We start from the raw sequence: 14,053 nt of genomic DNA, 5'->3' as shown, positions 1-14,053 counted from the left end.
AGTATTTTATGGATAATGAAACGGTCCAGCTGGCTAATGGCCACTTGTTAAATGATGACGAATGGCACGGGCATGCTTCAAAGTCTGTTTACGGTTTTACAGGTTTCTATTTTTGTCGGGTTTGCTACGCACATGAATTTTTCGCATTCATACCCCAGAGTTCTCATATCTAAACTAAATGGAAGGAAAATAATTGGCTCAATGGCAATGAGATTAACAAATAAGTTAACGTGTGCAAGGCAAACATCAGACCATGTGACTCTGGGGCCTGTCCTACATGCTCTCTGCTTCGCCATTTACAGACGCAGCAACAAAGCAAGACTCTTGAGGGTTTTTTTTTTTCTTCTTTGTGCTTTTGAACTTGGAAAGCAGCACTGCAGAGTGATCAGGATCACAGAGGGCGAACAAAGGAATATTTTCTTTCCAGAGCCTATCCAGCTCAATCAGAATGAATCCTACCACCTGCCATTGCAAGGGAAGGAGATTTTCCTCACAGGCATCGAGTTGACGGGCCATGGGATCACACAGCCAGCCACACAATGTGGGAAAGATAAACATCCTTTAAACACTTCCCGGTCAGCCATTAGCAAAGCCCGAGACACGTGTGTGTTCCCACATAACACGAACTCATAACCACGCCATGTTTCCTGTGTCTACAGCACAGTTCTCAGCCCAAGATGTGCGTGGCTTCTGCACTTACACGAACTCAGAACTGCACTGTATTACCTCTGCCTATTGACCAGCTCCCACAAGCAGAGCCGAAGGCTGAGCCCAGGGAAGTGTTTACTTGATCTCCACACCACCACTTGACACGTGGTGACTGCATGCAATATGTATTCTGTGTTGTAGTAGCAACAGGCTAATTTGACAGTTGAGGAAAAAGACGCTCAGAAATATCAAATAACTTATATTAGAAAATTTGATATTATTACTTGCATAGCTCCTTGGTGTAAGTGTCAACTGAGAAGTCTTGGGAGTGTATTTTTTTTAAAGCTCCTCCATCGCTGGGGATGGATCCCCGTCCTTTGTGTGTGCCATTAAACCACTCGACTACGGAACTATGGCCCCTCTTTATATTTGAAGGTATCTTTCTTTATATTTGGATTTTTTCTTATTTACATGATACTGAATACTGAAAAATTTTAAATTATATTTGTTTATTTTCTTTATTTGTCCATGTGTGTATTAGTGTATGTATGCTGCACTACATGTGTGCAGGATTTTACGGAGGCCAGAAAAGGGCGTAAGGTTCTCTAGAAAGCTAGAGTCACTGGCAGATATGAGCTGCTAGGTCATATCTTGGTCCCCAGCAAGAGCAGTGAGCAGCCACAGCCAGTGAGACATTGCTCCAGCCCCAGTGCTAATGTGTTTTAATCAATTTACAGGTCCATATGCACTGTGTCTGTGCACATGCATGGTCAGATTTTGCATATTATTTTAAATGTAGGTTCATATTTAGAATCTCTCATTTACTTAAGAGTATGTATGAATGAAAATGGATACTCAAACCAGAAAAAGGGGTGATCTCAAAGTGATAAAATAAATCATCTAAGTTGTAACTGTCTACTTTTCGAGATTAATTTTGAAACCCATTTGTCAGGAGGCCTCTGGCACCCCTGGCATTGTTCATAGACTGTGAATCTTATGGGCAATGATATTTGAGGTTCCCACTGTTGGGATGCGCAATGATCCATGTGGGACAGTACGGCCCTAGAATTAAAGTCACCTCCTGGAATTGCGCTGTGGACTCAACACCCCAGGAATAAGAAGTCTCTCCCCTGCGGGAGGTGATCATGAGTCAGATAATGGTCACAAGAGCAGCACACAGTTATGCATATACCCATACACAGAACCGCACAGTATACACAATAATTTTTAAAGATCAAAAATAATGGGTTAGTAAAAGTCACATTATGATTATGATTTAAAGATAACACTACTCTCCAGTTATGGTGGGACGACACTGATGGAGATGGGTCTTGTATCTTATCTGTTGATTTCATTGGTTAATAATAAAGAAACTGCCTCGGCCCTCATAGGACAGAAAATTAGGTAGGCGGAGTAGACAGAGGAGAATGCTGGGAAAAAGAAGCTGAGTGAAGAGTCGCCATGGTTCTCCCGCTCCAGACAGACGCAGGTTAAGATCCTCTCTGGTAAGCCAGCTCATGGGCTACACAGAATATTAGAAATGGGTTAGAACAATATGTAAGAGCTAGCCAATAAGAAACTGGACCTAGCCGGGCCAGGCAGTGTTTGAAAGAATACAGTTTCCGTGTAATTATTTCTGGGTATAAACTAGCCATGCGGGCGGCCGGGTGCCGGGGACGCAGCCCCGCCGCTCCTATTTCAACAGATGGCGCCCAACGTGGGGCTAAATCCACTTAAAAACCTGAGAAGCCTTAAAAATAAGGGAAACAGAGTTTAACACAGATTTTTGCTGTTTTGTTGGTGACATGCTGTAGAGAGATTCCTGATTCAGCAACAGCAGCAGAGAAAAAAAGCTGCGTCATTTTAAAGCGCGGCTTCCTGGTGCTATGCTGCCAGCGTGAACTCTGGCTTTAAAGCATTTCAAGGCTTTTATGGGACTGGATGTTTCTGTTCCCACTTGGGATCGGAGGAGATTGCTCTGAGACCTGCCGATGGCTCAGCGTTCCCTGCCTACACCTGGGCAGATGGCGGAATCAGGCTTAGGCAGGCGGAAGAGCATGGCGGATTCCTGCTGCCATACAGAGACGCGTTTTCAGACTGCGCAGTGCTCTGCGTGTCAGATTTGGCTGTAACTTGGATAAAAAGAGTTTCTGTGCTGCACACTCAGTCTCAAAATTAAATTGCTGATTGCGGCTCCAATGTAAACTGCTGTTTGCCTGTAACTGTGCTCAGCTCAAAAGCACCAAATGACTCTGAGGCAGGAGCGGCTGCTCCTTGCTGAACTGTGCTGATCTCAGGCAGGAACTACCGTAATTACCTTAAAACCGTGCAGTTAAGGTTTAGACTGGGCAGGACACAGGCAGTACCGTATTACCTATACATGGTGCAACTTAAGTTTTTAAGAAATGCTTAACATTTTAAGAAATGCTCCTGGATAATAAAAAAAAAAATACAGATTCACAGTAAAACAGATTCAGACACCGTTGGATGAATGTACGTAGGCTTGGGGAAAAAAAGAGAATATAAAGAATAAAGTTAATGTCTTAAAAAGAAAAAGGGTAAAGTCTTTAAAGAGACAGAGTACAGAAGTACAGATAGTTATAGATTAAGAGAAATAAAGAAAAATAAGCCACGTAAAAATGAAAAATTCACAGAGAGTCTGGATTATGTACATTGTGTTTTCTTTAAAATTTTTGACTGTGAAGGAGCTAAGTACAAAGAGACATTTTATTATATGGGCTGCTAAGCTGAACCTGCACATATGTTCTAAAGGTATCTTGACTTCAAAATTTGGATCTAAGGATATGATGCTTTGGAGAGGGTCTTCTTTTGTTTCCACAGAGGATGTGACCCTATGGATTGCATCTATCCCGGTATGGTATGATAGACCACGCCCTCCTGAAAGGTTGCTGTGAACACCCTCAAAAAATTACTTCACTCAACTGCCAACCGAGATGAACCTGACACACAGGTTACACCCTAAATGATCTGATTAACAGTGCCCCCATTCAGCAGGAAGCAGTTTGGAGAGAAAAAACTACGCCCATGTTCCCAAATATTGTTTATAAATGTTCTTTTACATTTAAAGGGGGATATGATATAGATATGAATAATTTGCATTGGTATGGATTTTAAGGTCAATTTTGTTATATGTATATGTATTTTTGAACTTGATTAAGGTATTGTGATTATGTAGTTCACTTAAAATGTAATGTATAATTAGGAAATATAGGTTGTTAATGGATAATCATTGCTAATAGTTAAGCTTGTAGTCATGTTAGTTAGATTTTCTAGATATATAGAGATATATTTCAATTAGATAGGCATTCTTCATATCTTTCAAAGACTGCAGAATATGGCATTTAAAATATTTTAATAACTTAGGACTTTTCATGACAAGGAGACACGTCTGCTCCTGGCAGCACCAGCTACTTCAAGAGGAAGATGGGCATCGAAGAGGATCCTTATGGAGTTGGATAGTCATTTGGGCAAGAAACTGCTCTTGCCTGGACTGTTGCATAAACTGGACACAGAGAACCCTCAGAGAGAGGACTGCTGAACTTGCCTAAAGGTGAGATGGTCTTTCGGGGTTCCTGATTCATGAAAGAGTCTACAAGACATTCTACAGAACACAGCAGAAAGTGACTGAACTGTCTTTAAAATTTCCTGCTTCATGGAAATGTATCTGGATACCATGGGCCTGTAGGCCGAAGATGGATGCCCCAACGGTACAGAGGAACTTTGGGTGACTGTCCAGGCAGCGAGATGTCTCTGTCATTTCTAGAGTTTTCTTATTTCTTGTTTACTTAGATAATATTATATCCTTCTGGAGTCTTTGATGGAGTTGAAGAATAAATAGTTATAGTTTTCCTTAGTTATGATAAGAGATAAAATAGATATAAATATTGTAACTGTAATTCTTACTTGATAACTGTTTTGTTATATGTAATTTTACTATGCTAAAGTTAAAGCCTTTCTTTTTTGTTTAAACGGAAAAAGGGGAAATGATGTGGGAATGATTTCTTACTAATAAAGAAACTGCCTTGGCCCATTTTATTGGATAGAAAATTAGGTAGGCGGAGTATACAGAAGAGAATTCTGGGAGAAAGAAGGTTAGAGGAGGAGTCGCCATGATGCTCCCACTCCAGACAGATGCAGGTTAAGATCCTCTCTGGTAAGCCAGCTCATGGGCTACACAGAATATTAGAAATGGGTTAGAACAATATGTAAGAGCTAGCCAATAAGAAACTGGACCTAGCCGGGCCAGGCAGTGTTTGAAAGAATACAGTTTCCGTGTAATTATTTCTGGGTATAAACTAGCCATGCTGGCGGCCGGGTGCCGGGGACGCAGCCCCACCGCTCCTATTTCAACACGACACATCTTTAACCCCAACAGAAGCAGGCCAGCCTGGTCTACAAAGCAAGTTCCTGAACAACAAGGGCTGTTACACAGAGATATCCTGTCTCAAAAACAAACAAACAAGCAAAAAGGCAACATAACTGAATCACCTTGATTTTAAACTATTTAACATTTCATTATAATTACTAAAATCTGGTTAATAAATTGTATCATCTTTCCATGTGCAAAAGCACTGGGAAGTGAGAAGCTGTTATTTAAAAATGTCACATACAATTTTATGCTTAAAATACCAATGCTGCTTGTTGCACTTAATGTTTATAGTCATTTTTTTATTACTTTTGCCTAATATGAATGCGGCAGTCAATACAAACAATGGATCGGGCATATAGCTCCCACAAAACATGAGACCCTATGTCACTTGCTTATTTCAGAAATTTCCCAGTTTAACATTGAATAAATAATAACAACAACAATAATTGTTGTTACTGTTGCTTACTGCCCTGGTACTGGAAATAGAAAATCTGTAAGTACGACTTTGGGCAGAAGAATAGCCTTTGGTTATCTGATTGAAGAATTAGCAAAGTACCATCACCACCTTGGGGACTCTATACATGTGTGTCCATCCCATGACCCCAGGAGCAGCATGACCTCAGGGTATTTATGAATGTGGCCCAGAACAACATCGTAAACCTACTTAAAATATTGGCAGTTTGTTTGTTCATTATTTTGGGGTACCTTGTTTGCAGGAACCTGTGTGTGAACTTCATAGATGACAGTATGGTGTTAAAATGTACAAAGGTCGCATGTGTCTATGTAAAGAAAACACACTGAATAATGCATAGCATAACGGTCTGACTGTAGGCACCTTAGTCCCTACAGGAACTAACCTTTTGGAAATAAAACTCACAGCTGATATCAATGCCCAGAGAAGCCCACCAGTTGCACATGCTCAGTAATGGTGGTAATGTCATAAGATGAATTTCAGAGTAGACAAGTGAGCCACAAGAGAACTTCTAAGAAAATCTCACACATTGGCTATCACACAGAGAAAAGTATTTGTCTAAAGTAAAACTGTTTGGGCTTTTTTTAATTTATTTTTTTTGTAATCTAATCCCATTATTTGAAAATTGAATAAATGTGCTTTTCAGACCATTTTCCTTCAAGAGCTTTTTGCTCAATAGACTGTGAGCCCACCTGGTGGAGGTGCCTCGTCCTCTCAAAATGCAACTCCTCAGACTCATAAATTTCACAGAACATTTATTTCCGCTCATGCTGATTTCAGAAAATAAAAGGCACTTGAGGAAAACTCCCCACAGCACGCTGTCAACTGCCCCCCTCTGCTTGAGCTGTTTTGGTGGAGGACCTCAGGGTAGCCGTGCTACCAGCCTGAATTAAATAGTCCCACACGCACGCACAGGAGCACCCCTGCTCTGTGCTTGTCAGTGTTCCAGGGGCGGATGCAGACTGTACCTCACATTCTTTCCTGACTATTCCTAGCATGACAAACACAGCCGCATTTTCCCTTCAGGCTCATGGGACTTAGCACAAGATCCCGCAGCTCCCCTCTGTGCTATACAAACAAGTCCCGTTAGCAACTAGGACAGAAATGAAAAGTCAGTTGACTAATTCTAAACCCATCCAAAAGTATGGCTCACATTCGGTCACCTAAAAAGACATTTAAAAATATGTAAACCTGGGAAGCTGGGTATAGGGGCACATCTTGCAATCCCAGCACTTGGGAGGCAGAGGCAGGCCGATCTTTGTGCACTGTGGGCCAGCCTGGGCTGTATGGTGAGACCCTGTCTCGAAAATAAAATAAATACATAAGCCTGTACTATGGAACAATAGTCTTGTACCCTATAAAGATTCATAACCTATATTGGTTTAATAAAACACTGATTGGCCATTAGCCAGGCAGGAAGTATAGGCAGGGCAACCAGAATAGGAGGATTCTGGGAAGAGGAAAGGCTCAGTCTGCAGTCATCACCCAGATGCAGAAGAAGCAAGATAAGAATGCCTCACTGATAAAAGGTACCAAACCATGTGGCTAACCCAGACAAGAAATACGGGTTAATTTAAGATGTAAGAGTTAGTTAATAAGAAGCCTGAGCTAATAGGCCAACCAATTTATAATTAATGTAGGCCCCTATGTGTTTCTTTGGGACTGAAAGGCTGCAGGATTGAGTGGGACAGAAACCTATATCAACAAACATGGGGTGGGTGGTGAGATGGCTCAGGAGATAAAATATTTCCTACTCGGGCATGAAAACCTGAGTCTAGATCACTAACACACCAGGGAACAGAATCAGCTGTGGCAGGGGACATCTCCAATCCCAGCACTGGGGGAGGTAGAGACAGAGAATCCTAGTGCTTGGTGGCCAGCCAATCTAGTTGATGATAAGGTCCAAGTTCATTGAGAATCCCTGCCTTAAAAACTGAGAGGGTGGAGTGACAGAGGGAAACACCCAAAGGCTCCCTCTGGTCTTCATATGCATGAGGTGAGTAGATACCACATACATAAACCCCACTATATATATAAACATGTTTATAGAAAAATATATAAACACAGCCATGAACTGCTTCATAGATCCAATAGCAAAGCCACACCCCTCTCTCTAGAACAGTCCAAATGGCTCTCGGCTCTCACGTGAGGTAGCACAGCAGGTAGGAGTACATCCTTTCCAGAAGACAGTTCTCTGATGCTACTCATAAAGAATAAATGACATGGCTTGTGGATTACGTCACTACTTTTGGATAGTACATTCAGCTGTGACCTTTTATGTATATGTATACTTAGCCTGAATGTACACGTTGGCATCTCATGGTGCAGTGCCACAGAGGCCGAAAGAGGATATTAGATTCCCTGAAACTGGAGTTATAGGCGGTTGTGAGCTACCATGTAGGTGCTGGAGATGCAACTTGGACCCTCTGAAAGAACAACTGGTACCCTTAACTGCTGAGCCAACTTAACCTCAGCCCCTCAGCTTTGATTCTCAAGAATCCCAACAAAATGTCAAAGGCAGCAAAAAGCTTCCTCAAATATAGCTCAGTCAGCCTACGGGGATGAGGTATTTTCCACTCTGAGTGGCAAGCTGGTGTTCTGGGCACATTCTAACCATGGCTATGTGTATGGCAAGGAGACCTGGAGACTTTCCTGGAAGATCCATTACTCATTCCCAAGGCTCTAAATACAATGTCTGCCAGAAAGAAAAATGGAATGGAGTAAGAGGTAGAAGAAAAAGCAAAACCAGCCTTTAAAAGCAGGGAGAGGCACAGACACCAAGTCATTAAAGACCCATACCTTGTGCTGAATAGCTTCTTTCATTTTCCTGGAAAACTATTAAGTTAGCGAATATACTGGGCCCAGGAGAAAAACTCAGAGGGATGGACAAAATATTTTAAGATGTATAAAAAAAAATAAGTGAAGAAAAAAACAAACCCAAGACAGAGCAGAACAAGCTTCAGTCATGAACAACGCCTCTTCACCCCCATGTTTGGCTGTTCTGGATGAACTGTGGTCTGTTCGTGAAGACCCCCATCTGAAGCAATGGTTTCCTTTGTTGAGCAGTTTCTAGTCATTTGGGTTGAGGGTGACTGTTTTGTTTTACTTTGGTATATTACACAGAGTGGAAACTCTTTTACACACTACACAAGAAAGAAGAAGCCTAAATTTAAGAGATACTTAAAGAGTTCTGAATGGCTTTTCTAAAAGAACGACATATGTTTGCTGCTGCCTGGCTAGTATCAGGGAGCATGTGGGATGCTAAAAAGAAAAAAGTACATAACAGAATAAGAACCTTTTTTGGAGGTTAAGGAAGAGTCGAGCCCATGGGCTGACAAACGGAGGCCAACTGATGCCTCTGTCAGCATCGTGAAGGAGACTAACAGATGTACATTCTCATCATGCCTTTCAAAACATGAGGACATTCAGCCTGTGTAACCATGTGTGAAAAACTGACTACCTCTTGAAAAAACAGAAATAAATAAGTCCTTGTCTTCTGAGAGGTTTGTTGGATTGCCTAACCTCCAGCTAGAAGGAGGCTGTAAATAACTGGAAAGCAAGTGTCTCCGTGAAGATTAAACCCAATTTGTGTCCTCTAAGGACTGCCTCCATGATCTCAGTAATTTAAAGACAAAACCCAGACACCTCCCACACTTTCATGTCTTGCTTTAAGAAAGTGGCTCTGGCCGGGCGATGGTGGCGCTCACCTTTAGTCCCAGTACTCTGGAGGCAGAGACAGGCAGATCTCTGTGAGTTCGAGGCCAGCCTGGTCTACAGAGCTAGTTCCAGGATGGCCAGAACTGTTACACAGAGAAACCCTGTTTTGAAAAACGAGAGAGAGAGAGAGAGAGAGAGAGAGAGAGAGAGAGAGAGAGAGAGAGAGAGAGAAGAAAGTGGCTGTGGATAACTCCACTTCTGCTCAAGGTAACAAATGGTATCATCTTCAAACTCAATTACACCTGAAATCATTCGACAAAAGAAAATAACATATGGCCGTGAGTTCCTGAGGTGTCACAGAACAAACAAAATATAGACAAAATTCAAACTAGCTCTGGACTGGGAGATGGCTCAGTGGTTAAGAGTATGGATTTGATTCTCATCACCCACATGGAAACTCACAAACCTCCCAGAGGACCCAATGTCCTCTTCTGGTACCTGTGGGTACTGCAAACACATGGTGCACAGCCTGCTGCCCAAACACCCATACACATATATAAAATGAAATGCAGAAAAATGAAATCAAGTGAATTGTTCTAGGAGCTGAATTTACTTTTTTTTTTTGAAATACCCCAAATACATTGAAAGGAATTTCAAAATATCAATATCAATGTGGTTTTGCACTAATACAATTATATTTGTATTCCTTCATGATGGCTAGCCTTGGACTTGGTGGGTAAAGAACTTGCTGTCCAAATGTAAGGACCTGAGTTCAAACCCTCAGAGCCCACAGGCAGGAGTAGTGACCCACCTGTAGTTCCAAGCACTAGGAAAGAGGAGACACCCAGTTCTCAGAGAAAGCTGACTAGGTAGACTAGCTGTCTGCTCAATGGAAAGACCGACCTCACTTAGTGAATAAAGTGGAGTGAATAAAGTGGGCCCCTTTAAACATGCACACCTATGTTGACATGTGCATGCATACACATATGTCCACAAACATGAACACACACATATACTCATGCAACAAACAAAAATATTGCTAGCCTCCTAGGCAGGGGAGATGGTATATATGTATATACACACACACGGTTTGAAAACAGGTTCAAATAAAGTATTTGAGAAAATGTCTGGATTGACATAATGATATCAAAGCTACGCTCTTGACTGTTCTTTCCACAATGGCTTTTGTAAAAGGCTTGGCTGATTGAAGACAGCACTAAGAGGGATGGATGGATACAGTTCCATTAGCCAGCAGTGGAATTCACAAAATGCTACATCTGATACTTAAGTGCATACAAACTATCTCTGTGGTTGCAGAACTTCTCCTGGGGATACTGTTTCTCTTATAAGCCTCTCAAGTTTGATATTTTAAGATTTATTCTTGTTTATGTATATGTATTATGTATCTCTGTGAATGCATATGTGTGCAAGTATTCACAGCGGGCAGAAGTGGGCATCAGATCTCCTGTAGCTGGAGTTACTGGCTACTATGTACAGTCCAACAATTCCGTGCTGATAAAGTTTCAAAAAACTCAGGTCCTCTGCAGGAGCATCAAGTGCTTTTAACCACTGAGCCATCTCTTCAGGCCCTGAGGTTTGAGGTTTTATTTCTTTTGCTTTTCTCTGCACCCCTGCTACTACAGTACCTGTGAATAGTGTTCCTCCCACCCATAGTTAGAGTCTCCATTTAGATAGTTTTATTACCATATCATACAAGAAACCCCCTTCTCTACCATGGGTTACACACCTCTAGTATTGATCCCATTATTTCTCCACAGAACTTTCTAAATTAGGTGTTGCGGAATAATCTTTTTGTACACTATGAAGATGTATCATTCTGACTGGTTTAAGAAAAAGCTGAATGGCCAATAGCTAGGCAAGATTTTCAGGCACGCAGGATTTTGAGAAGAAGAAGGGAGGAGATTGCAGGACACAGAGCAAGCAGCACAGGCACTACAAAGTAAAGGTAACTGAGCTGCGTAAAAGAATGTAGATTAAAATAAACGGATTAATTTAAATTATAAGAGCTTGTTAGAAACAAACCTAAGCTATCGGCTAAGCTTTCATAATTAATAAGAGATGTTCATGTGGTTATTTGGGAGCTGGCAGGACAGAGAAAGACCTGATACAATTAGGTTCTCTTTCTGGCTTTATTTTCTTGCTTTCCTTTGGGAGGACTCCAATAATCCTCTACATTCCTAGCAGTGCTTGGCTAAACAAGTTTTTGTACCTTGGCCAGCTCCTGTCTCCTTGGGATTCCTCTACCACTTCCCTTGGCCACTGTTAGCAATTATCAGCAATTTTACTCAAATTGTTCTCCCTGATTCTACCTACTGGTAAGCACTTTTGAGAAGTCTCACAGTAACCCCCACCAATGGTAATTAGGAACCAGGGGAGTGATGTCTTCATTTCCTCCACTTGAATTGCAGACTGATGACATATTGGTGGAGAGAGAGAGAGAGAGAGAAGATAGATGATAGATAGATAGATAGATAGATAGATAGATAGATAGATAGATAGATAGATAGATAGATGAGAGAGAGAGAGACCATGCCTCTTTCTTAATCAGTAATTCAGTTCTACTCATTTTCCTAAAACATCTTTTCTGAAATACACATAGAAATCACAGAATAATTGCCCCAAACAACATTAACAATAAGAGGCCTATGTTGTATCCAGGATACAATTTTACTTTATTTTATTTAAAAATATTCTTTTTATTTTGTGTGTTTGAGTATTGTACCTCCATATATATATGTGTATGTATGAGCATTTGTATGTATATATTTGTATATATGTATGTATGTGCACTGTATGTGTGCAATGCCCTTGGAGGTCAGAGCAGGCATCAGATACTCTGGCCTGGAGTTACAGTTGTGAGATACCACGTTGATGCTGGGAACTGAGTTCAGGTACTCTACAAGAGCAGTGAGTGTGCTTAATGACCAACAGATATAAATTTTAAGTCTCCTAAATTCTGTGCCCCTTCCTGGTGTCTACAGTAACCCTTCCTTGCTATGACTTTATATAATAAATGCAAGCGTATATATAATTGTAAGTCTGAAAATCTTCGCCCTGAACACTGACCTTGCTGGCCATTCCTTTCTCACTTGTTTTATAATTATTATTCACAAGAAAGGAATGTTCTCTTCCACAGTACTATGCATCGACTTGTGATCCTCGGATCTCCTTCCCATTCTCTCAGTGCATTCTGTACTACGATGAACCAGCCAAGGATGCCAGGATTCACTTCTCTGCATGTGACCATGTGAGGACACGTGGACTCCGGAGGTCTGTGTCTTGCATGTATTCCTCAGTTGCTTTGCTTGTGTTTACTGAGGCAGGATCTATAGTTGAACCCAGAGCTCACAGGTCCAGCTAATCTAAGGCATGGTGTTTCTTCAGGCTTGCTTGGACGATTCCCCAACTCTGCCTTCCAGATGTGTGACTACAGCTAAGCGGCCATGCTTGCTCATTGCAGGATTAGTTTATTTTCAACCATAAGGTAAACTATTCAAAAACAGAACTTATTGGCTGCCGTTCTTTGTCTTGTCCCTGATGCATTCCTGAAATGGTCAGAGACGAACAACACTTTGTTTGGAAAGTTACTGAGATGACTCTGACTACCGCTACCCAGAAGGTCAGGGTACACAGAAGAGTACATGAATATCCTTTGCTAAAACTTGCCCAGATTCTGTTTGTCTTACCCACAGCACTTGATTTCAGTATTACAATGAATGCTGGATTAAGGGCAAGAAATAATATATGTGACAAGAGGCATTCTAATTTACCATTCAGCACCAAGTCATAGAGCAGTGACTGTATAGATTATGCAAATAATTTAATGTAACCTTTAAACATTGTGAGGGATTCCAGATATGAAAAAGCATAAGCCACAGCCATTGTCAAATGATTTCTGAAATATTTTTAGCAGGGAGAAGAGAGAAAGAACCTGATTTAATAATATCCTGAAATCTTGTGAGATATTTATAGCCAAAGCATAGATACAGTTGGCCCATCATTAAATTCATTTGTAGTCAACAAATCTTTTTGGCGCTCTGAAGAACAGAGAAATTAAAGCATAATTTGTCTGGGACCATTTTCCTCTGCACACCTCATCTTTACTTAGGAAATCAATTTGTATCATTGATAATATCATTCAAATCAGACCAATCCCAAGTTGTTAGAAGGTAATTCAGTTTTCTGTTGGAGCAATTTGATACTTGTTCTGATTTGTGATTTTCATTTTGTTTGTTAATGAAAAAAATTAATGAGCAGTGTTACCAGAAATACAACCCATCAAAGCACTGACAACATCACACGGGCTTGCCAACGACGGCATGCCATGCTCACTGTGCAGCCAGACCTCTGCAGTGGAGGCACCATCGACGGAAGCACAGACAAGCGCTCAGAGCAGGATGACATCACACCTACCTTTGCATTGATTCGTATTCTTGTCAAGAATTGCCTTCGTGGATACAATTTTTCCATACCTGAGGGGGGGAGGGGAGAGGGAGAGAGAAAAAAAAACAAAGCTTTATGTTATTGAAACCCAGTTAAGACACTTAAATGACCCTCATGAACTTTGGGGCACACACTACTGAGCCCCATTCTCACACCAGGGTGATCTTATCCCAGCTATACTTGATAATATGGGCCCCTCTTCTATAGGTAAGCGCTTAGCTGTGCCTTCTGGAATATGCCATCAGTTAGCACAGGTATCCAAAAGAGGGAACCAAGGTGCAGTGTCCCCTATGGGCCTCCAGGAAAAAAAATGAGGACATAACCACTAGGCTTCTATTTGTGCCCCATTATTGCTCAGACCTTGATCGTCATCTTAAACACTTTAGCCCAACTCCTTCCACCCACCACATCTTCTTTTGTAG

General features: G+C 41.3%; 1 protein-coding gene across 17 annotated transcripts in view; it reads right to left on the bottom strand.

Moving 5' to 3' along the window:
- The window catches only part of Rbms3 (RNA binding motif single stranded interacting protein 3), a 1,002,574-nt gene that overhangs the window by 458,430 nt on the left and 530,091 nt on the right, over positions 1-14,053 (bottom strand). For all 17 annotated transcript variants that reach the window (XM_050141447.1, XM_050141449.1, XM_050141450.1 and 14 more), the window contains one exon: positions 13,602-13,660. In XM_050141447.1, coding sequence (XP_049997404.1) covers positions 13,602-13,660 — 59 coding nt within the window. The remainder of the gene's footprint in view (positions 1-13,601; positions 13,661-14,053) is intronic.

This window comes from Alexandromys fortis, unplaced genomic scaffold, assembly GCF_014885135.2.
Source record: "Alexandromys fortis isolate MF-2015 unplaced genomic scaffold, M_Fortis_MF-2015_v1.1 scaffold_44, whole genome shotgun sequence".
NCBI lineage: Eukaryota > Metazoa > Chordata > Mammalia > Rodentia > Cricetidae > Alexandromys > Alexandromys fortis.
This window is presented reverse-complemented; position numbering and strand designations above follow the sequence as displayed.